Source organism: Thalassophryne amazonica, chromosome 5 (genome assembly GCF_902500255.1).
Source record: "Thalassophryne amazonica chromosome 5, fThaAma1.1, whole genome shotgun sequence".
NCBI classification, from domain to species: Eukaryota; Metazoa; Chordata; class Actinopteri; order Batrachoidiformes; family Batrachoididae; genus Thalassophryne; species Thalassophryne amazonica.
In genome coordinates, this window is record NC_047107.1 from 97,748,644 (window position 1) to 97,774,073 (window position 25,430).

General features: G+C 43.4%; 1 protein-coding gene across 2 annotated transcripts in view; it reads right to left on the reverse strand.

The window, feature by feature from the left end:
- Window positions 1–25,430, reverse strand: part of malt1 (MALT paracaspase 1) — a 66,691-nt gene that overhangs the window by 23,635 nt on the left and 17,626 nt on the right. The window contains exons 4-7 of one of the 2 annotated variants that reach the window (XM_034170948.1): window positions 5,706–5,853; window positions 4,589–4,767; window positions 4,030–4,126; window positions 3,860–3,907 (exon numbers count right to left, since the gene is read on the reverse strand). In XM_034170948.1, the coding sequence (XP_034026839.1) occupies window positions 3,860–3,907; window positions 4,030–4,126; window positions 4,589–4,767; window positions 5,706–5,853 (472 nt within the window). The remainder of the gene's footprint in view (window positions 1–3,859; window positions 3,908–4,029; window positions 4,127–4,588; window positions 4,768–5,705; window positions 5,854–25,430) is intronic. The other variant, XM_034170949.1, reaches the window with a different exon arrangement.

Below are 25,430 nucleotides of genomic sequence, written 5' to 3' on the forward strand. Positions count from 1 at the left end.
CACAGGCCACAATTGACAACCTGATCAACTCTATGTGTTGCACTGCATGAGACAAATGGTGGCCACACCAGATACTGACTGGTATCCCCCCCCCAATAAAACAAAACTGCACTTTTCAGAGTGGCCTTTTATTGTGGGCAGTCTAAGGCACACCTGTGCACTAATCATGGTGTCTAATCAGCATCTTGATATGGCACACCTGTGAGGTGGGATGGATTATCTCAGCAAAGGAGAAGTGCTCACTGTCACAGATTTAGACTGGTTTGTGAACAATATTTGAGGGAAATGGTGATATTGTGTATGTGGAAAAAGTTTTAGATCTTTTAGTTCATCTCATACAAAATGGGAGCAACACTATATATATCTATATATATATATATATATATATATATATATATATATATATATATATACACACACACACACAAGGTCTGTCAATAAAGTAACGGTCCTTTTATTTTTTTCAAAAACTATATGGATTTCATTCGTATGTTTTTACGTCAGACAAGCTTGAACCCTCGTGCGCATGCGTGAGTTTTTCCACGCCTGTTGGTGACGTCATTCGCCTGTGAGCACGCCTTGGGAAGAAGTGGTCCCGCCCCCTCGTTGGATTTTCATTGTCTGGAAATGGTGGAATGAAAAGGACTTTTTTTTCATCAGAATTTTTTCAGAAGCTGTTAGAGACTGGCACCTGGAAACCATTCGAAAAATTTATCTGGCTTTCGGTAAAAATTTTACGGGCTTCACAGAGAATAAGGACTGTTACTACAGCTTTAAGGACCCCTTTAAGGACACTCGGCGCGCCGCGCCCTGAGCTGCGACGACACGGCACAAGCCACCGGACCATTTCTAAACAGTTGGCTCTGTGGATACGAGACCGTCGTGTGCTCTTTCTCTGGTTATCACAAGAGCTGGACATCAGCCATTTTCCGGCAGATTTCACTTTTAACAAGAGATTTTGTCATGGAAAGCCGCGCGGAGGCTTCGCGCGTAAAGACCGATTCGCTTTGGAAGCGAGACAAAGGAACACCTCCGTTTCGGAGTGCCAGAGGACAAGTTTGGACATGCCTATCTCGGCTTTCAGTGCTTACCAGTCCAGTAAGTATCAGAGAAATTGTGGAGAGCTGGACATGTCCAAACTTGTCCTCTGACACGCCGAAACGGAGGTGTTCCTTTGTCTCGCTTCCAAAGCGAATCGGTCTTTACGCACGAAGCCTCCGCGTGGCTTTCCATGACAAAATCTCTTGTTAAAAGTGAAATCTGCCGGAAAATGGCTGATGTCCAGCTCTTGACCAGAGAAAGAGCACACGACGGTCTCGTATCCACAGAGCCATCCGTTTAGAAATGGGCCGGTGGCTTGTGCCGCGTCATCGCAGCTCGGAGCGCGGCGTGCCGAGCGTCCTTAAAGGGGTCCTTAAAGCTGTAGTAACAGTCCTTATTCTCTGTGAAGCCTGTAAAATTTTCACCGAAAGCCAGATAAATTTTTCGAATGGTTTCCAGGTGCCTGTCTCTAACAGCTTCTGAAAAAATTCTGATGGAAAAAAAGTCCTTTTCATTCCACCATTTCCAGACAATGAAAATCCAACGAGGGGGCGGGACCACTCCTTCCCAAGGCGTGCTCACAGGCGAATGATGTCACCGACAGCAGGACAGGTCAGCAGCAGGACCTGGGAGACTAGTCAGGATTGAGGAAGAGATGGATGCTGAAAAGTACAGAGACATCCTGGATGAAAACCTGCTCCAGAATGCTCTTGACCTCAGACTGGGACGACTGTTCATCTTTCATGAGGACAATGACCCTCAACACACAGCCAAGATATCAAAGAAGTGACTTCAGGACAACTCTGTGAATGTCCTTGAGTGGCCCATCCAGAGCCCAGACCTGAATCAGATTCAACATCTCTGTAGAGATCTGAAATCTGAAAATGGCTGTGCACCAATGCTCCCCATGCAACCTGATGGAGCTTGAGAGGTGCTGCAAAGAGGAATGGGCAAAACCTCCCAAAAATAGGTGCGTCAAGTTTATGGCATCATATTCTAGAAGACTTGAGGCTGTAATTGCTGCCAAAGGTGCATCAACAAAGTATTGAGCAAAGGGTGTGAACTTATGTACATGTGATTTCTTAGTTTTTTATTTTTAATAAATTTACAAAAATTTCCAAATATCTTTTTTCATGTTGTCATTATGGGGTGTTGCGAGTAGAATTTTGAAGGGAAAAATTAATTTATTCCACTTTGGAATGAGACTGTAACATAAAATGTGGAACAAGTACTGTGAATACTGCCTGGATGCACTTTGTGTGTATATGTGTGTGTGTGTGTGTGAAGAAAAATTAATGTTTAAAAGCCCAACGGTCCCCAAACCTTTGGACGTCACTATATATGGTATGTTTTTATTTTAGTGTTAGAAAATAATGTTAATTCTGAATGGTTACACCAGATGTTTAAACAAAACATCAGTTAATCAGATTTGATTATTTGTTGTTAATGCTGATTTCACAAGCATGCACAGTGGTTAGTTCATAAGCATTGAAAACTGTCAAATCAAAATCCATGCATGCACTATGAAACCATGTGAATGTTCTTGTGGTCAGTGATCAAAAGGAAAAAGCTTGAGATTTGTTACCCACACATACACTCAACAAAAATATAAATGCAACACTTTTGGTTTTGCTCCCATTTTGTATGAGATGAACTCAAAGATCTAAAACTTTTTCCACATACACAATATCACCATTTCTCTCAAATATTGTTCACAAACCAGTCTAAATCTGTGATAGTGAGCACTTCTCCTTTGCTGAGATAATCCATCCCACCTCACAGGTGTGCCATATCAAGATGCTGATTAGACACCATGATTAGTGCACAGGTGTGCCTTAGACTGCCCACAATAAAAGGCCACTCTGAAAGGTGCATTTTTATCACACAGCACAATGCCACAGATGTCACAAGATTTGAGGGAGCGTGCAGTTGGCATGCTGACAGCAGGAATGTCAACCAGAGCTGTTGCTCGTGTACTGAATGTTCATGTCTCTACCATAAGCCGTCTCCAAAGTCGTTTCAGAGAATTTGGCAGTACATCCAACCAGCCTCACGACCGCAGACCACGTGTAACCACACCAGCCCAGGTCCTCCACATCCAGCATGTTCACCTCCAAGATCGTCTGAGACCAGCCACTCGGACAGCTGCTGAAACAATCGGTTTGCATAACCAAAGAATTTCTGCACAAACTGTCAGAAACCGTCTCAGAGAAGCTCATCTGCATGCTCGTCGTCCTCATCGGGGTCTCGACCTGACTCCAGTTCGTCGTCGTAACCGACTTGAGTGGGCAAATGCTCACATTCGCTGGTGTTTGGCACGTTGGAGAGGTGTTCTCTTCACGGATGATGCGAAGGAGATGTGTTGCACTGCATGAGGCAAATGGTGGTCACACCAGATACTGACTGGTATCCCCCCCCCAATAAAACAAAACTGCACCTTTCAGAGTGGCCTTTTATTGTGGGCAGTCTAAGGCACACCTGTGCACTAATCATGGTGTCTAATCAGCATCTTGGTATGGCACACCTGTGAGGTGGGGTGGATAATCTCAGCAAAGGAGAAGTGCTCACTATCACAGATTTCGACTGGTTTGTGAACAATATTTGAGGGAAATGGTGATATTGTGTATGTGGAAAAAGTTTTAGATCTTTGAGTTCATCTCATACAAAATGGGAGCAAAACCAAAAGTGTTGCGTTTATATTTTTGTTGAGTATAGTTACACCATCATAACTCAAAATTATGACTAGCATTTGCATGCAAAAGGTGCTAATGACTATCAGCTGCTGTCTAATGAAACAGACAGATATGTTCAACTCTACCTTCAGAGCACTCCATTGCTCCTGAAAACTGGACACGCACCTTTGGTACTTTCATTCAAGAACAAAGGCAAATAATCACTCATTTATTTTGAAGACAAAATGTTGGTTGACTGGGATATAACGACAATATGGCAAAAAATTAAAATAAGCTACAGTTAAATATAACATACCGATGAAAACTTGAACTTCATTAGTCCACATTCGCTCACTGCTACTGCTGATCTCACAGCGATACTTGCCACCGTGATCCTGCATCACATGCGGAATCTACATAAAAATGACCAGTGTTAACTCACAAGACCACAAGTAAAAATTATGTTGGATGCAACAAATACAAGTAAAAATACATCAACGCATCTTCATATATTTAAGTTAATGTCTTATGCATACATTTACCAGCAAATCACCTTGAACTTGAAGTATTTAAATTTCTGGTTGTTTCTGGTTGTAGTGCCATTGTGTAACAGTGCCATAGCTTAGCAAGGACTAAAAATGCTGGATATTTATCATTTAAACATTACTACGAAGAGGTGGGACAAAGTCAATGTCATCATTCCCAAGTCATGAATCAGCAAGTCCCAAGTCAAGTCTCAAGTCAGCTTGCAAACAATTGGCGGTCATTATGACCTGAGACTTGACTTGGGACTTGCTGATTCATGACTTGAGAGTGACTTGATGGTGACTTCATCCCACCTCTGTTACTACGCAATCATGCATATAACCACTCACCACAAGTTTCCGCTTCGAAGCATTGGGAATTGCAACACCATTTCTGTACCACTGGTAGCGAGGGATCGGCCGTCCGACTGCTCCACACTCCAGCTGCAGTGTTTCCCCAACGTGCAACTGCTGAGACTGGGGCTGGATCACCAACTTTAGCCGACCCTCCAGCGACTGGTAACTCTGCCCTAGTAGGAGAAGGAATGTTGTTACACCAAGTTACAGCTACAGCTGTTGCATCTCAATAGATGTGATAATTGCCAATTCTGAAAATGAAGTAAACAAAACCTCCTGTCCAATTAAGACAAGCACAAACAACAAGGCAGCCAACAAACATACAGTGTCCTCCAAAGGTATTGGGCCCTTTGGTATTTCACACATTTTAATTTGTTTATTCCATTTAAAAAAAAAAAAAAAAAATTTTTTAAATGATCTTACTTAAACTCAAACTGAAAGCAAATCTCAACAACTTAATATAAATTAATTAAAAATATAAAAGCCAAGATGATGGGTTGCATAAGTAATGGAATGCTTTGGTATAACACCTGTAAATAATCAGTTTAATTGCCAGTTTTCTTCAGACAAGTCAGGGATGGATACATCAACATTTCCAAGTCACTGAATTACTCTTGGACTTTATTTACATCAATTATGAAGAAATACAAACAGTCTGGCACTCTACGGTGAATCTGTGTGGAGTAGGCATTTTTCAAAAACTGAGTGAGTGTACAAGAAGAAGCAGCATGAGGAAAGCCACCAAGACACCCAGACAACCCAGAAGAAGTTATAGGCTTATGTGGCTGTGATTGGAGAAATTGTGCACAGTGCAAACTTTGCGTCTGGTTTTGGTTTTGTGTCACCAGTTATACAGCTTCATGATGAAGTGGTACAGAGGAGGATTTTCTTAAAAAGAAGATCTGAAAGTTCAGCTACAATTTGCCAGAAGGTACCTCTGACATGCACGCCTAGCTTTGATGTTTTGGTTAAAGAAAATTGGTTACTCAGAAGCTAGAATGTATGGTAATGCCTACTGGCACTTTCCTGAGCTGCACCAAAGGTCCAGACTGAGGGGACATTAGCTCAATGCCTGTCTGTGTGACCTTTCAAAACCACTTTTGGTTTTTACCGTGAAACATGGTGATATTAAGGACATCCACTTGAACCCACTGACTGAATTCAAAGGCCTCTCCACAGTTGACCCTGCAGATGTAAAAACCAGCATCCTTCAGATGGACCGGACTGATCACCAGGTCTGGGGAGAAGCTGTTGGGCACCTGGGGTTGTGAAATTTAAGATAAGATAAGAAAAGCATTTATTCATCCCTCAATGGGGAAAATTCAGTGTCACATCACAGCATAGAACAGTAGGAATAGAAGGGCATGCAACAAAACAACAAGCATCTCTCAAAACAAGAACCAAAAAAAAAAAGCACTGAGTGCCGGGTAAAGCTGAGGCTACCATTGTTCAGTTCAACGCTGCACTGCCGGGATGATATACATCGTCGGGTGTGAGAGTGATCAGGTAAAATTACTTCAGCGTGAAATGTACGACAAGTTACTCTGTTATTTACAATATGGGCAGGTCAAATATAAGTAATATATATATGTAATATGTAACAATATGTAGTAATTATGTAATAATATGTAATTGTAATTAGTAAGCAAATCGTAATCTGTGATGACATATTGACAACCTGGAGAATAAACATCACTGTCTGCAGACTGAAATCCCACTTCACAATGTCTTCACACGAAGAGGGACAGGGATACATATTGGACATTCATTAATCATACAGATATGTTTTGTGACAATACAGTCTTTATTTACAGGCCCAGTGTATCCAATGATGTTCCAGCAACATTCAGTAATGTCTTGTGGAGTTTTATTGCCCTGCATGTCCAAACTAATGAAAAGAAAATTCAGCCCAATCAATGACTGCAAAACTGTTGGTCTTCACAGCATCCAATCTGTATTTTCAGCTCAATCAAGGTAGATTGTGACATTTATGGACAATTGATGATAACTGTGATGCATGACAGCTGCAGAATTAGAATGTCCAATCAGAACAATTCCAGCATGTCACACCATACACAGTTAAATGGGTCTGGTGATGCACCTTTTCTGCAAGATGATGTAGCTGACTTGGTGTCTCCATCTGTAGTCAAAAATACACCACAACATTAAGGCGATGCAGCCTTAATTCCCCCCCCCCCCCCCCCCCCCCCCCCAAGTAGAAAAAACTGCTAAAATTGTTGATATGTACTACAGCTGATGGTTAGGTTAGGTTAGGTTAGGTTAGGAAAGAGGAGGTGGACTATCAGCCCAGCAGAGCGTAGGCCACAAATGGGCCCATTGCTCCCCCAAAATAAATCTTCTTAGTTAAACCTTTTGGTACCCTTGATAAAGGATACCAGGCTTCTTAGCTTTAGTTGGCTAATCTGGTGAGGTTCCAAAATAAAGGAACCCAAAAACCTCTGCTTCACTCTACTCCATTCTGGACACTTGCCCCCTCCCCCCCCCAAAAAAATGGAGAGACGTCTCGGGTTCCTCCTCGCAAGCTGTATATGTACTGACCTGTTGGAGTCTCATTACAATTCTATGTTTGTTCAAGAGGCTGTGACCTGTGAGAGACCCAATTATGCTTCTTGACAGACCAAGTAGCTCCTTGAAAACCTTAGGTTTGGTCCTTCCACGAGCTATCATGCCTGCCCCTCAGTCATTTTGGACATAATGGAGAGGGAACTACAGAATTTCAAACAATGGTTTAAGTCAAACAAATTATCGCTAAATCTTGGAAAAACAAAGTGTATTATATTCAGAAATAAGCCCATGAATTTAAGTAGAAATTTATTATTAAATGATGCTGAAATTGCAACTGAAACTAAATTTCTTGGAAATTTTATTGATGATAAATTAAGCTGGAAAACTCATTAATTATGTTAAATCTAAAATCTCAAAAGCCATCACAATTCTGTATAAAACACAAGACTTCCTCTCCCAACATTTGTTGGTTACGTTATAGCATTCATTACTTGTCCCATATATGACCTACTGCATTGAGGTTTGGGGAAATGCATGTAAAACAAATCCAAATCCCATATTTTATCCACTTGACTACCAGGAGATATATATATATATATATATATATATATATATATATATATATATATATATATATATATATATATGTTAATTTGAGAGGAACATTAGTATTTGGTAAATTAAAGACTCTAAGTACTGTAAAATGTCATTGTGCTTCTGTTGTTATGTGTCGGACGCAGGACGGAGAACCGACCAGCGTTTGAAGGACCCAGTATGAAATAAGCAGAGCACGGTACAAAGGATAACAAAATTTAATGACATAACAGTGCGGTGCAAAAGTATAACAAATTAGTGCGCGGACTGGCGAGGTGGATATACGGTGCGCTCCCAGCTGCACAAACGGTCTGGAGCCAGAAACAGTTCGGACCCAAGGACCCCGTCGACACCCCCCAGGTGGCCGCGACAAACCGAGTCTGTGAAAGAAGAAATCATCATGTGAGTCCACACTCCACACACAGAGAGACCGCTCAAAGGTGTACACAAACAGCAAACACTTCCTGGCTTAATCACTAATCAGCTTCCCACCCTGCAGGCATGGAACACCCCGTTCACATTACTCACTGCAGTGGAAGCTGATTAAATGACTAACATAACAGCTCAATATAATAAGGTGTGAGGGACACCACATTTACTGACTGTACAAATGTTAGTCACAAAACCTGACGTACCTCAGGAAGTGTGCTGACGAGCGTGAGACCTCACCCCCTCCTCTTTCACAGACCATGGCATCAAACCTGGACGTTCTCTGCATCCATAATGATGAGATGGCTCTCAAGACGACGATCTCACCCGTCTGGTCACAAGGTCGAGTCTCTGGCAAATACACACGGTGTACTCCAGACTTAAATGCCACCATGCTCCAATCCGTGTAGATGCACCACAGCTGTGAGTCCTGACGAGCTGCACATGATCAGCCTCAGGTGATCAGGGTGAGGTCCTGATAACTCAGCCACACAGCCACTCAGTCCTAAACGCGTGCCACCTGGAAGGAAAAACAAAAGACAGAAACAGAAGACAGAAACAAAAAGCAGCCAGGCACCCCCAACCATACAACATCTGTGACAGGTGTAAATATTTGGAATAACTGTTCTGATTGCATTAAATTATCTGGTAGTTGAGTTGGCTTAAAAAAGCTTTATAAAAACAATATAATTACTTGTTATAGTATGAAGAATTAGGTTAACTGAGTTTGTTACTGTTTTTTTTTTATTGTGCGTTGTGCACAGTGGTGGGCATAGCTAACCAAGAAGTTAGCTTCGATAACTGCGAAACAGCTAACTGAAAAGTTATCTTTTATAACGCTAAACTGATAAACCAGCTACGGCTAACCGATAACTAAGTTCAGTATTGTCTCCGGTACACTCTCAGCTACTAACAAGTCAATTTTGAGTTTAAACACCGCCAACGCTTCTGATAAAATCAAAGGCGATCACAGCCCAAACACAGCCAGTGAGTCAGCGCTTCTTTCTTTGTGTGCACTGCTCACTGTTGTAGGGAAGCATCACTTACCTTGACAGGATACAGTGGTCCAGCCGTGAGGCAGACGTAATGAAAAGGAAAGCAGGTTTGACTTATGGTTTTGATTTATAAAATAATCCATATAGAATAACTACATTAACGTCAACTCTGCCATTTGTACAAAGTGAAAATATAACACATATCTGTTAATTTTAAAATAATGCACTAATTCTGAAGTTTTGAACATTAACACACAGAAGCCCAAAGGGATTATGGGTAAACTGAGCACCCACTCACACTGATTGGTTGACTAATTCATTCTATGTAAAAACCAACACAAGTTAATGTAATGTGTGTGTTGGTGTTTACAAATAAATGTGCTTTTGTAAAATATGTCACTCTTACATTTGTTAAAAAAAAAGGCATTTGCAAAATGGAAAAGTCTGTTAAGTTGTGATTCAGGTCGACAACCATTTGATATAACTGGGTGCCAGTAGATGGCAGTGTTCTATGCATTTTGACCCCGGTATAAATCAAATTCCAGGTCACACACCAACATTTAACACCGCTTGCTTGGCACTTAGAAAATGTGTGGCCATTCGCACTATTAGCACAAAAACAGTCAGCAGACGATCACTTTCAAGCTGGATGTGAAATTTTTCTAAGTGCCCGCATGACTGTGGAGTTGCAAAGCAACACACAAGTGGTGCATGTATCTCGTACGTATTTACGTGTGTCGCGCTGCCTCCCCCGCTCCCCCCAACACATATATGCGTGCAGGGGGGAAGGGGAGGGGGCACACTTGCATAAAATGCTTATATGTATGTACAGATGTGATCACATGGGGGCCGGACAGCCAGGTCTGATTGCACACAGCACGAGGAGGTGCCTGTCAGCTGATCACAGCACACTGACAGCTGGATGACAGCTCAGTGTACACATTACAAACACAGAAACCACCACCAGGACAGTTATATAAATAATTCAGACAATACCTACATATGCAGTTACATAACAAATAACGACAATGAATGACCACAAAACACAGAGACACATTGGTCTGGGCTCTGAAAGGGCAAGGGGGCGTGTCTGCTCACAGCAGCTGCTGTTGTGATCTGTGCTCCTGGACGTCCCAGCTGGAGGACAAGGACATGAACTTACAACATTCCTCCATGAGGCGCGTGTCTCTGTCCGCTGACCTCACATGGATTATACATACAGTAGTGTTCAGAATAATAGTAGTGCTACAGGACTAAAAAGATTAATCCAGGTTTTGAGTATATTTCTTATTGTTATATGGGAAACAAGGTACCAGTAGATTCTCACAAATCCAACAAAACCAAGCATTCATGATATGCACACTCTTAAGGCTATGAAATTGGGCTATTAGTAAAAAAAAGTAGAAAAGGGGGTGTTCACAATAATAGCAGCATCTGCTGTTGACGCTACAAACTCAAAACTATTACGTTCAAACTGCTTTTTTAGCAATCCTGTGAATCACATAAACTAGTATTAGTTGTATAACCACAGTTTTTCATGATTTCTTCACATCTGCGAGGCACGGAGTCAACCAACTTGTGGCACCTTTCAGCTGTTATTCCACTCCAAGATTCTTCAACAACATTCCACAATTCATTCACATTTCTTGGTTTTGCTTCAGATACAGCTTTTTTGATGTCACCCCACAAGTTCTCAATTGGATTTAGGTCTGGGGATTGGGCAGGCCACTCCAAAACATTAATTTTGTTGGTTTGGAACCAAGATTTTGCTTGTTTACTAGTGTGCTTGGGATCATTGTCTTGTTGAAACACCCATTTCAAGGGCACGTCCTCTTTAGCATAAGGCAACATGACCTCTTCAAGTATTTTGACATATCCAAACTGATCCATGATACTTGGTATGCGATATATAAGCCCAACAACTTGCTTCTGAAGGATTGTTTGTTGCTGTGATGCTACTCTGAACTTCACACAGTTGTATACGCTTCTTTTATTTCTGTTTAGCACTCTTCTGGTTATTAATTGTATCTACTCTGAACGTTATTTAACAACAGAATTTCTTAGTGCACAAAGTACACTACAAATCCTACGTGATGTTGGAAGGTAGGGTGGCTCTCTTAAGAGAGCCGTATCCGTAAGTAAGAGCAGCGTCTTAGCTCAGTGGAGTTAGATGTTATGGGCACTCCAGATAAGGTTAGTGTTGGGCCGGCTAGCGAGCCCATTAGCATTATCTTAGAAACGCTGACTATGGAGGACGGCTTTCGGACTGTGGCCAGGCGGAGGAAGCCCCGTAGGGCTTGGTGCCCGGTTGTGGCACCCCGATCACACTCGCCAGTGCGAACTGTGAATCAGTTCTCCCCCTTGGATGTGCCTGATGTGAATTCTCTGAGCCCACAAGTGACTTCCACTCCTGTCTCCAGGCCGAAACACCGGACTTTAGTGATAGGGGATTCTATCACCCGCAAAGTCAGGTTACAGATGTCGGCTGATGTTAAATGTATTCCTGAGACCAGAGCTCCCGACATTGCATCTCATCTTAGGGTGCTGATGCTGCAGAAGCGAAGACAGACAAAGGAACATGACATGAGATATAGTCACATAGTTATTCACGTTGGCACCAATGATATCAGGATGAAGCACTCAGAGGTCACAAAAATGGACATAGAGAGGACTTGTGACCTTGCCAGAAAGATGTGTCGGCATCGATTAATAGTCTCTGGTCGCCTCCCCTCCCGGGGTACTGATGAGGCATTTAGCAGGCTGATGTCGTTAAATTGGTGGCTGGCGCAGTTTTGTAGAGAGCGAGGCTTTAGCTTTATTGATAACTGGCCTTTGTTTTGGGGCCGCCATGGCTTGCTGATGCCGGACAGCCTCCACCCTACTGGGGAAGGCGCCGCCATCTTGTCTGCGAACATAGATAGAGCTCTACAGGGTGGGTAACATTAGGAATCTACAGCAGGCCACGGAGCAGGTGATTTGAGACCCTGCAAGGCTTATGACAAATGTGGGTGTGTATTCCATTAGCTTAGCAGGGAATTTAGTGCAGAAAATCCACTATGGTGATAGTGCAGTTTATTTGCCAGGGAGGGAATTTCAACAAGTTGAGACTGTGGCCTGCTTCCGTAGTCGTGTCCATAAAAATCATAGAGAGATATGCTTTCCAAACTTAATACCCATTACTAAGAGATGATGTTGAAATTGAGGATGGCCCAGTGGTTGTTCCAGCAATAGCAAAGATTTCGTGTATGCTACCTACAACGTGCGTGGAATGTCTCAAACCTAAACCTACTTCTAGGCATCTTATATATGCTACTCTGGAACCACCCCTAAACCCAAACAGTTCAACTGTCAACCCCACTGAGGTCCTTAGACTGGGTCTCATTAACATAAGACCACTGTCCTCAAAATCACTGTTGATCAATGATCTAATTATTGATCATCACTTAGATATGACTGGGCTATGTGAAACCTGGCTTAAACCTACAGCTGTCCTCCCCTTAAATGAGGCCTGCCCACCAGCATATACATTTAGTCACGTCCCTCATGATGCAAAGCAAGGTGGGGGTGTTGCTCTTATTTATAAATCTAGGTTTAGCTTATTAGCTGTTGGGGGTTGTAAATATAACTCGTTTGAGCATCTGATTCTCCGCTCTGCTCAGGATATTACACATTGCCAAGGTCAGAGGAATAAAAATCAGTCCTATTACTTTGTCACTGTATATAGGCCTCCTGGCCCATATTCTGAATTCTTAGATGAATTTGGTGTGTTCATCTCTAACTTGTCAACTAGTGTAGATAACATTCTGATCATTGGTGACTTTAACATTCATATAAATAAGCCTTCTGATCCCCTCTGCAAATCATTTATGGAAATTGTGGATGCATTAGGATTTCGGCAATGCATTCGGGATTCGACGCACATTAGTGGAAATACCCTAGATCTGGTTCTCGCACGTGGTATTGCTGTCATGAACACTGACATCATGCCTCTTACATCAGTGGTGTCTTATCACTCACTTATTAAGTTTACAGTTTCGCTGCCGTGTTTAGTGGAATAACAACCTTATATATCATTCCGGCGATGCATCAACTCCTCAACTAAGACTGAACTCGAAGCTAGACTGCCTGATGTCTTAGCTTCACATTTGACAAATACCCAGTCAGTAGACAGACTTGTAGATAGTTTAAACTCAGTGCTCAAAACTACACTCGACATGATTGCACCAGCTGTGTTAAAACCGCGCTCCCCCAAATCACAGTCACCTTGGTTCAATGATGCGTGACCTCAAACATAAAGCAAGAGGTCTAGAACGGAAATGGCGTCATTCAAAATTAGAAGTATTTCACCTTGCGTGGCGTGATGCTATCTTAGACTATAAGTACGTATTATTGGCTACAAAGCGGACCTACTACTCTGATTTGATCAACAAAAACAAGCATAACTCAAAGTTCTTGTTCGACACGGTGGCAACACTTATGCATGGACAACCACCTGTAGTTCACTCTCCTTTTACAACACAAGATTTCCTGGATTACTTTGGGAAGTAAATAGAAGACATCAGGTTAAACATATCCCGACATGCCTTAACCCAGCCACTACACCCTGCTATTGAAGTGGGCGCCACTACTGAGGTATTACCTAGATTTACAGAATTTGATAGTACAGTGGTCCCTCGCTATAACGCGGTTCACCTTTTGCGGCCTTGAAGTTTCGCAGATTTTTTTAGTCCAATTTTGCATGCTTTTTTTTTTTTTTTTTACAGTGCATTGTGTTCTGCGTCCTCATCAAGCAGGCCGGTTGCAGCACCGCGAAGGTAGAGCACGCGCATTGTGTTCTGCGTGTCTGTTTATAAGAATCTACTCGCCCAGAAGAAAAAAAAGAGTGCCAACAACTACCCATAACTGTGTTCTTCACTCAGAAAAGACACCTGCACCGAGTGTGACTCAATGGAAAAAGACGCGACAGCGGAGCGGCGCCAGGACGCAGATGTGCGAATTCAGAGGAACTGTGAAATACTGGTCAGTCACTATTAATAATTCTTATGTGTCCAACCTCGTAGGTTGATCATTAAAATTAAATTCATTAGTTCTAAAAGCCATCATAATTATTTATAGGAAAATGCTCTATGTTTATTTCTCAAACAAATGTTTGGGCCTGAAAACAGGTTGGTCTTATTTTTCTACTAAGGTTTGAACTTTGAGAATGTTTACACACGAGAGAAAAGTGAGAAAATGTTAATGCCTGTTTGTGAAAAGTGTATAAAGTGTGTAGTGAGGGGTTTTACAGCCTTAAAACATCTATAATAATTGTAAAAAATAACGCTGACTACTTCGCGGATTTCACTTATCGCGGGTTATTTTTAGAACGTAACTCCCGCGATAAACGAGGGACCACTGTATCTCACTAGGCATGCTGACAAAACTCGTAATGTCAACAAAAAGCACAACCTGTTATTTGATCCTATACCAACAAAACTGTTTAAGGACCTGTGGTCCACTCTTGGGCCGACTGTGCTGGAAATTATTAATCTTTCTTTAACTTCTGGATCTGTTCCTAAATGTTTCAAATTTGCAGTGATTAAACCATTACTTAAGAAACCTAATCTTGACCCTAGTGTATTGAAAAAACTATCGGCCGATATCAAATCTATAATTTTTCTCTAAAATTCTGGAAAAAGTGGTGTCACGGCAGCTCGTAGACTATCTTACTGAGAATAATCTCTTTCCACTGCAGTCTGCTTTTAGAAAATATCATTCCACAGAGACGGCTCTCACTAAAGTGGTGAATGATCTTTGCTTACAATGGATTCGGACACCACTACGGTTCTGTTGCTGTTAGATCTCAGTGCTGCATTTGATACAGTGGATCATCATATTCTACTTGATAGCTGGAAAATCATTTTGGGATTACTGGGGATGCCCTTGCATGGCTGACGTCATACTTAACCAGTCGTTCTCACTGTGTTTTGTACAGTAACACTACCTCTAACCTTAGTGACATGAAATTTGGGGTTCCACATGGGTCCGTCTTAGGCCCCCTGCTTTTCTCCCTTTATATAGCACCCCTTGGGCACATATTGCGGCGTTTTGGGATTACCTTTCACTGCTATGCAGATGATACTCAGGTATACATGCAGATAACTGCTGGTAATCTCGTTCACATAAAATCCTTAGATGATTGCCTTGCAGCAGTGAGAAGTTGGATGTCTCGAAATTTCCTACTTTTAAACTCTGATAAGACTGAAATGATGGTTCTTGGTCCAGTGAGACTTCAGCATCAATTTGACCAGTTAATGCTCAGCCTCGGCTCGTGTGTCATACATCACACTGACAAAGTGAGGAACCTTGGGGTAATATTTGATCCTTCGTTGTCCTTTGGCCTCCACATTACAAATATTACTAGGACTGCTTTCTTCTACCTGCGAAATATAGTGAAGATTCGTCCCATCCTATCTATGGCTGATGCTGAGACCCTGATCCATGCATTTATCTCTTCTAGATTGGACTGCTGCAATGTTCTATTTTCTGGTTTACCGCAGTCTAGCATTAGGGGTCTCCAATTGGTTCAGATTGCTGCAGCCAGACTTTTTGTTGTGTGTTGGGGGGGTTTGGCTGGCCAAGATACTGTTTGTGTGTTTTGTGTATACTTCGGGTGGTTTGTGGGGGGCGTGTCTGAGGCTGTGATGATGGATGAAGCATCTCTCACCCTCCACTGTCATCATGCCAACCCCATGCACCTGATGAGCAGTTCGTGTGCAGATCTGGAGGACTTCCAGCTGGAGAGGATGTACCTGATGAGCAGTTCACGTGTAGAGCTAAAGGACTGCCAGCTGATGTGGATGCACCTGATGAGCAGTTCACGTGCAGAGTTAAAGGACTACCAGCTGAAGTGGATATTCTGATCAGCAGTTCACGTGCAGTTCCAAAGGACTTCCAGCTGAAGTAGATATCCTAATGATGTACTACATTTAAGCCATGACTGCTCTGTGTAAGGTGCTGGGGACTCAACCTTGTTGCTGCTGTGTGACGATCGTTTGTCTAACATTGTGACGCTGAGGATCGCTCCAGGTTTGACGCACCGTGCCTGTTAAGGAGATGGGTGAGGGACATGCTCCATCAGCACACTTCAGAGGTAACTAAAGCTGTGAATGACTTTGAGTAATTAACAATAGTTATTTGGCGTTTTGTACGCAGCTATATTTGAGCTACTCTGATAATTGTGTAAATTCGCTCTTCACAGCCGTGGCGTGCGGATTGATGGTCCTCCACGGGCTGTGAGAGCTGTTTCTGTAATTTGAGTCTGAATTAGAACCTGAATGTGTTTGCTGATGGTGTGAACCCTAAACAGTATTTGTGTGAAAAGTGTTGACTTATCTCGCCTCTCATCCTTAACAGGCGCTGTCCGATTCATTAACCACCTGGGGGGTGCCAGCGGAAATTTCTGGGTCCAGAACTGTCGGGCTCCAATCCCTTGGGCGCTAGGAAGAGCGCGTCGTCCTCCACCCCGCCAGGCTGTTAATTCACTTTTTGTTTATATTTGCACTTAAATAAATCTGTTATGTTCTTTGGAACCGCTCTCTGTTTCTTTAGCGCTGGGTCCTTGTCAGACGCTGGTTCGCTCCTCTAACCTGCGTCCCAACATAACAGAAGTCCCCAGCCAAACCAGCATGGACCCAGTGGCAGAGGAGCTGGTTTAGTCCGGGAAAGCGGCAGCGAATGTTGGAACCAATCCGGGATCCGTTGCGGGTGCTCTCCGCCCAGGTTGTGTTCGTGGGTGCGCACATGGCGGAGTCACGGCGTCGTTTTGCAGCACGGGTCGCTTTGCGTTCCGCTATTGAAGCTGTAGCCCCGTCTCCTCCGGTGGTAATTGGTTCCAACATCTGTTGTGTCAGCTCCGGACCACTTTAGTAAGGTGTCACGTTTGCTGCACTCAGCTGCTCACAGAAAAGCAGTATGTTGATTTTTCTCTGTGGCCACAGGGCTTTTTATTTGTTGCACTTTGGCTCCCCCTGCTGGCAACAGAGTCACATTGCCGTCAAGAGCTCAGAGTGGGAAAAGACATATTTCCTGCTCTCTGACCTTGACGGAGCAAAACACTTATCGGTTAGTTAGTGGTTAACATTTGTGGGGTTTTATTAAGGGATTTTCACAAAATGTATTTGTGATTATTATAGCACATTTTAACATTCCTGGTGGAGTGGACAGACCGGCTGATTGGAGCTCTTCTGGACCCAGGTAATGGTATTTTTTACTTATTTGTAGTTTTTTTTTTTTTTTTTTTGGTGGGTTGGGTCGTTTTTTCTTTGTTGTTTTTTATTTCCCTGTCCCCTAGCCCTGACCTCACACACTTCTGTACCGTTCGTCTTTAGTGTGTGGGGTGGTGCAGGTTGGTTACACTGGGCGTCTCCTAGGAAACCTCTGCACCTGGGGGGGGGGGGGTTTCAGGGCCGTTATTTCTATTTAGTTGATTCCCGGTTCCACTCCAGCCTCAGCGAGCCTTTGACCGTTAGTCATCGGCGTCGCTGGTGTGTAGTGCAGTGGGAATGTGCTTCGGTCGGAGCGGTGGCGCCGATTCGTGCCGTTTGCCTTTTCCGCTGTCCACCCCTCCCGGTAGGCTGAAGCACAGTCTGAGTTATGACACCGGACGTACTTCCGGTTTTCCTCTGCGCTTGGGGTGGGACTGGGTTAGTTTTTTCCTGTTTTCTCCCCCGGCTCAGTAGTCCTGTGCCGTTCGCCACGATGTATCTGTCGATTGGCTCTGGGGGTGTTCCGGGGTCTTTCGGGGTGCTGGGGGGGGCAACGGGATTTCCCATTTGTTTTGTTTGCCCCCGGGGTTGTTATTGGTGTCCGCTGGGGGTGTGGGGTGTTTATGTTATTTGTGTTTCCTCCCAGGTTCCACCTCCAGGGTTGATGGGACGGTCCTCTGGGGGGGAAAGGACTGTGGGGCCGACTAGCCGGATGTGGCCGGGCCTGGGGTTTCTGGGTCGTGGGGGTGTCTCCTGGGGTTTGATGGGACGGTCCTCTGGGGGGCGCTGTAGCTCCCGTGTATACCTAGGGATCTCAGGTGGACCCAGTCTCGGTTATTACTCCTAGAGCTGGCGGCAATGTCCTCTAGGGGGTGTTGTGCTCCACTTGTCATCTGGGGGGGGTGTTTGTTATTTTCTTTGTGCATGTTGTGTTATATTGTGTTATTTGGGGCTCTGTTGAGTTTTTTGGGTTTGGGATTTGCTCCCTGGGGTTTGATGGGACGGTCCCCTGGGGAGGGTTTTGGGGTGGTCATGTGTTTTTATTTTGTGTTATTCCCCAGCTTGCTTCCCTGGGTTGTAGTTGTGCTGTACTCTGGGGGGGTATGTTGGGGTTTTACTGTGTGCTTTGTGTTTTATGTTGTACTGTGTTGTGGGACTTTTTTGGGGTGTTTGGGATTGTTTTTGTTTTCTTGCCAGCTGGCCTCCCTGCCACATTGTCTTGCCCTCGCTGCCATATCCTGTTCCTGCTGTGGACCCTGGGGTTTCGCACCGCCTGTTCCTGCCGTGGACCCCGGGGGGGGGAGCTGTTTTCTGGCCAGGTTTGTGTGGTCGCCGGGAGGCTTCCCGTTGAGGGGGGGGGGGGGTACTGTTGTGTGTTGGGGGGGGGGTTGGCTAGCCAAGATACTGTTTGTGTGTTTTGTGTATACTTCGGGTGGTTTGTGGGGGGCGTGTCTGAGGCTGTGATGATGGATGAAGCATCTCTCACCCTCCACTGTCATCATGCCAACCCCATGCACCTGATGAGCAGTTCGTGTGCAGATCTGGAGGACTTCCAGCTGGAGAGGATGTACCTGATGAGCAGTTCACGTGTAGAGCTAAAGGACTGCCAGCTGAGGTGGATGCACCTGATGAGCAGTTCACGTGCAGAGTTAAAGGACTACCAGCTGAAGTGGATATTCTGATCAGCAGTTCACGTGCAATTCCAAAGGACTTCCAGCTGAAGTAGATATCCTAATGATGTACTACATTTAAGCCATGACTGCTCTGTGTAAGGTGCTAGGGACTCAACCTTGTTGCTGCTGTGTGACGATCGTTTGTCTAACATTGTGACGCTGAGGATCGCTCCAGGTTTGACGCACCGTGCCTGTTAAGGAGATGGGTGAGGGACATGCTCCATTAGCACACTTCAGAGGTAACTAAAGCTGTGAATGACTTTGAGTAATTAACAATAGTTATTTGGCGTTTTGTACGCAGCTATATTTGAGCTACTCTGATAATTGTGTAAATTCGCTCTTCACAGCCGTGGCGTGCGGATTGATGGTCCTCCACGGGCTGTGAGAGCTGTTTCTGTAATTTGAGTCTGAATTAGAACCTGAATGTGTTTGCTGATGGTGTGAACCCTAAACAGTATTTGTGTGAACAGTGTTGACTTATCTCGCCTCTCATCCTTAACAGGCGCTGTCCGATTCATTAACCACCTGGGGGGTGCCGGCGGGAATTTCTGGGTCCAGAACTGTCGGGCTCCAATCCCTTGGGCGCTAGGAAGAGCGCGTCGTCCTCCACCCCGCCAGGCTGTTAATTCACTTTTTGTTTATATTTGCACTTAAATAAATCTGTTATGTTCTTTGGAACCGCTCTCTGTTTCTTTAGTGCTGGGTCCTTGTCAGACGCTAGTTCGCTCCTCTAACCTGCGTCCCAACATAACACTTTTGACACAAAGCACAACCGCACAACCACATTACACCCATTTTGGCATCCCTTCACTGGCTTCCTGTCCCAGTGAGATGAGATTTTAAGATTCTGCTACTAACCTATAAAATTGTTCATGGACTGGCACCTCCCTACCTAGCTGACCTAATTAAACCTGGGCTTTATGTTCTCAGGGTGCAGGACTACTTTGTGTCCCAAAGGTGAATAAGAAGTCTGTGGGTCACAGAGCTTTCTCTTATCGTGCCCCTGTTCTGTGGAATGATCTCCCTGCGTCAATAAAACAGTCAGATTCTGCGGAGATTTTCAAGTCCAGACTTAAGACGCACTTATTTTCCCTTTCATATGGCTAGCATACTGGTACAGTTTTGTTTTATTCTTTTTACTCTTTTAATTCATTTATTAGTAATTGGAGCAGGCCGTGGCCTCAACTTTATCTAAATTCTGGGTCTTTTAGTGAAGTTTAGGGCTAGTGGCCAGCAATCACCTTAGTATTTCTCTGTTGTTTAATGCTGGCAAATTATACAGTATTTTTTGTCTTTCTGATGCCTGATTCTGTTTTTTCTCTCTGTTTAAAGTGCAGCTCCATCCAGAGATGGGAGTTGTATTTGTGTTGGCGACCCTCCTGTCCTGTGCGCCAACAGCATTTCTTGTATATTCGTCCGTGAATTGTTCTGTGAATTGTTCTGTAATTTATGTTTGTAGCATGGCCCAAGCAGAGGGTCACCACTTTGAGTCTTGTCTGCTTGAGGTTTCTTCCTCAGAGGGAGTTTTTCCTTACCACTGTTGCTCTGGGGGCTGGTAAGGTTAGAACCTTACCTGTGTGAAGCGCTTTGAGACAACTCTGTTGTAATTTGGCGCTATATAAATGTAAATAAATTGAAAAAAATTGAAAAACACCATAGTAGGAGAAACATGCCCATATCATGATGCTTGCACCACCATGCTTCACTGTCTTCACTGTGAACTGTGGCTTGAATTCAGAGTTTGGGGGTCATCTCACAAACTGTCTGCGGCCCTCGGACCCAAAAAGAACAATTTTACTCTCATCAGTCCACAAAATATTCCTCCATTTCTCTTTTGAGAATGTTTTTTTGAGTTGATGTGTTCTTTGGCAAATTGTAACCTCTTCTGCACATGTCTTTTATTTAACAGAGGGACTTTGCGGGGGATTCTTGCACATAAATTAGCTTCACACAGGCGTCTTCTAACTGTCACAGCACTTACAGGTAACTCCAGACTGTCTTTGATCATCCTGGAGCTGATCAATGGGTGAGCCCTTGCCATTCTGGTTATTCTTCTATCCATTTTGATGGTTGTTTTCCGTTTTCTTCCACGCGTCTCTGGTTTTTTTTTTTTGTCCATTTTAAAGCACTGGAGATCATTGTAGATGAACAGCCTATAATTTTTTGCAACTGTGTATACGTTTTCCCCTCTCCAATCAACTTTTTAATCAAATTATGCTGTTCTTCTGAACAATTTCTTGAACGTCCCATTTTCCTCAGGCTTTCAAAGAGAAAAGCATGTTCAACAGGTGCTGGCTTCATCCTTACATAGGGGACACCTGATTCACAAAATTGACGAACTCACTGACTGAATACCACACTACTATTATTGTGAACACCCCCTTTTCTACTTTTTGTTTTACTAATAGCCCAATTTCATAGCCTTAAGAGTGTGCATATCATGAATGCTTGGTCTTGTTGGATTTGTGAGAATCTACTGAATCTACTGGTACCTTGTTTCCCATGTAACAATAAGAAATATACTCAAAACCTGGATTCATCTTTTTAGTCACATAGCACTACTATTATTCTGAACACTACTGTAAAAACATATATCACTTTTGCAACGGGTTGGACAGCACGTACAGTGCGTACATTGACAAGCTGTCGCAACTGGAACAGACTGGCAGTTCACATGGACACGCAGCAGGCAATCTGAATGTCACGTCTGTCTGACAGGACATGCATGTCCTGTGAGCAGCGCACCGCAGGACCATATGACAAACCAACAGGGTGACAAATACGCCACTTTCAGTCACGTATCAGCAGAAATATGTCGTAACAAACGCTGTTTGGTCAGTTATCACGGCACTTTTTCCTCGTTTTTAAAAAATAAGTTTATCTGCTTGTTGATTTTAGCCATTTCACACTCCTGTTACAGTGATTGTAGCGTAGTGGTGAAGTTTCCATTTGGCAATCAGAGCTTTAAGGTTCGAATCCTGTGAGTGCCATTTATTTTTTATTCAACCAGGGTTATTTACCCAGTGATATTCACTAATTATACAGCTGGTTTTATTTTATTTTTCTCCACATCAGCGGTGCAGCGTGGTGAAACACATCCCATCAGCCCGCACTGTGTTCCTGCTCGCACGACACCGTCGCATGCACGATACCGTCGCAGTGGGATCGTGCACACCTGCCCGTCGGCTCAATATTTTTGTTTCGCTCATACGAGCTGTTCCGCCATGACTCACCCTGATTTATACTATGTGTGAAGGGGCCCAGCCCCTTTCACACTAGGCCTGCTTCGAGTTGCATTAGCTGCGTATCTAATAACACAGGAATGTCTGCGTCAGTTGTGCGCAGCAGGGGGTGAAATGCTTGAGGGGAGTGCAGAGGAGCTGTAGCCAGACTGTGTGCACTCTCATTTCTCTTCTAGTTGATATTTCTTCTTGTGCAGCGCTGCAGGTCTGCGCTCTGATTTCTGTTATAGGTTATATTTCTTCCTGTGACCGCGGAGCTGCAGCCGGTGTTTGGTCTGGTATTCGGTCCAATATTCAGAATGTTCTGAAAACTTACAACATCTCCAAGGCCGTGAGTGGACGTTGATATGTCCAGAGTTATACTGGAGGTGGACATGTCCTGTCTTTGGCAATCAGTCTGTGAGCAGGACTTTTATGGACTTTATTTAACACAATCGTGAGAGAATTTGAGGAGATGAGGAGCTGCAGCCAGGCTGCAATGAGCATTTTTTTCTTTTAATTGTTTACATGTGCTCTTTGAGTAGTGTAGTTTTACTGCATTGTGTGCACGGTATAAAACGTTCAACAACAATCCTGCATGATTTATAGTTCGGCAACAATGGAGCACAGCAGGAATCATAAATTGGCATCGGGTAACATTACATTGTGTGGGTGTGGCATCCAGTCACGTTAAGTACTGTTAAGCTGCCTCAACTTGCGAGAAAACTACTTCCTTTCTGCGTCCCATGCTCAGCGCAGAAAAAATTAAACATGTTTAATTTTTGGCATCCGTTTCACTTCTCCCTTTACGTCCCTCATGGTGTTTTGGCGTTGAGCTGCATCAACTGGGCACTACATTGCATCACCGTGGCGTCGTCATGACACTGCATAACGCAACTCGAAGCAGGCCCGGTGTGAAAGGGGCTACCTTTTGCTTCTGCCAACACCCTTTCGGCCGCACAAAACTGGGAAATTGCTTACAAGATTTTTTTGTTAAGTATGTGTGTATGCCGAATAAACTGATTTAGCCATTCACTCAAGTGCTGCCACGGTTTGTGGTGCTACTTCCTGATCTGATTCTGCAGGGCCATCTTCTGCACAGCACTTGTCACCCCAACAATGAGCTCTGGACCCAAAAATTTAGTTGAGCTCCCTGACCTTGCGACCCAGTCCGCTCTCTCATTACCTGGAATACCTGTATGACCAGGTACCCACACTACAACTACATCATTAGTGTCTTCCAGTGTGTTAAGTGCATGGGCACACTCCCACACCAAAGCTGATGAGAAGAGTGGCCCTTAAAGGCTCTTATACACACCTATCTGAGGAAATAAAAACTCTTTAACCCCTAAAATTTGGGTTAATCAGGAGCTCCACAAAGTGAATGACAGCAAACACCTCAGCCTGAAAGCCGGTGGTGTGTCTGCCCCGTGAAACGCTCTTTTCCTGTGTCAGCCCGCCGTGTTGTATTAACACTCCAGCTCCGGCTTTGCCCCGATTAATGATCCGTCTGTAAAACAAGTGATTCCAGGTGAGGTTGTGTTCAGTGTAGAGTCTGACCATGACTCTCTCCCTGTTATCACTGTACTAAATTTATTCACAAATAATTTCTTTTTCCTACCTTATCACATGGGAAAGTAATAAGCAGAAGATCCGCTGATATTCTTTCCCTGATTAAGATATGACTGGCATCTGCTAGTCTTCACCACTTGCCCAACTGGTGCAACCTTACTGACGTAGGGATTGTCTCTCCAACAATGTAGAGGTCCAGAGCAGCTAAGTTCAGAAGTACTTCTAAAGCTGCTGCTGATGTTGTCCTGAGAGCACCTGTGATGCAAAGCCGTGCTACTCTTTGCAAGTGAGTCAGCATAACCCTCACAGCTCCACGCTCCACCAAACTATCACAGCATAACTTAGCATGAGTCTTACCACTATAGTGTAGATCCATGTTATCACAATGGGACAACCTTCCCCATCTTCATCTGACAACATGACATCACTGTTGTAAACTGAGAACTGCCTTATGACATTTTTGAATTATGTGTTGATGGTAATGTTATTCGAATACTTTCACAATAATGTTGCAGTTAACAGTTGCTGACAGTGTGGCAGCTTGTGAGTATGTTCGATTACAAATACAATATATTTTTGCCCGCCTTTGTTCCCTGCTCCTTATCTTCCTTTACTACTGACAGGCACCGGTAGTATGTGGATATGATTGACAAGACTGTGGTTAACGTGAATAGTCTGTGTTTTAACAAGTTTTTTTCCCCAATATTTACAAACCTCTATGATAACCCTATATGCTTAACATGCTTAACAGAAGTCACGAGTAGGCATGGTTGAAGATACATGTACCATACCTTAAAATGAGCCTATACTTTTCACTTTCAGAGCATAGGTCTGATGTCACCAAAGCCACAGCTTCTTGTAATGTTAAAAAAGGACTGAAATGTTTGCAGAGTGGCTCACTACAATTCTTGTGATGTCGACTTCTGTAAATGTTGTGGTAAAGGATACATCAGAATTTGGAAAAGCCAGAACTGACACCAGACCAGTTTGCAGTCTGTGGCATTTAGCTTCTTAAGTCACATTTTTGTTCATTCCACTTCATTCACCACGAATACTGAATACTGAATACTTTTACTATTGATACCCCAGTAAGTGTTCTATTTTCAACACTATCCTTGCTTCTGATGTTCTGTTTAGAATGTGAAACTGTTTGTAGATATAATAATAAATGTCATTATCACTATATATTCCAGAGTACAAGTCTTAGTTTTTCCTAGTGTGGGAGGCCCTGCCACATATACTCCAATGCAACTTATACTCAGATAAATTAGCCACAGGAATCAAAGCACTAAACAAAATAAACTCCAATTATAAAAGAAAAAATGTCAGTCATAAAAAGTGCACTACAACAATGCACAAAAATCCCAAATTAAAGAGCTGATAAAGACAAACGGTGCTATTTATACTCTGGTGCGACTTATCAAAATATGGTAAATATTGCCGTGCAGAAATAATACTTCATAAAGTTTAGAAGATAACATACATTAATTCATGCAATTGAACAATAAGAACAAAGCTGGCAAAAAAAGCCTTTTATCACAGTTTCCTTCAAAGAGGGAAGTGTGTGTGCATGACATTGT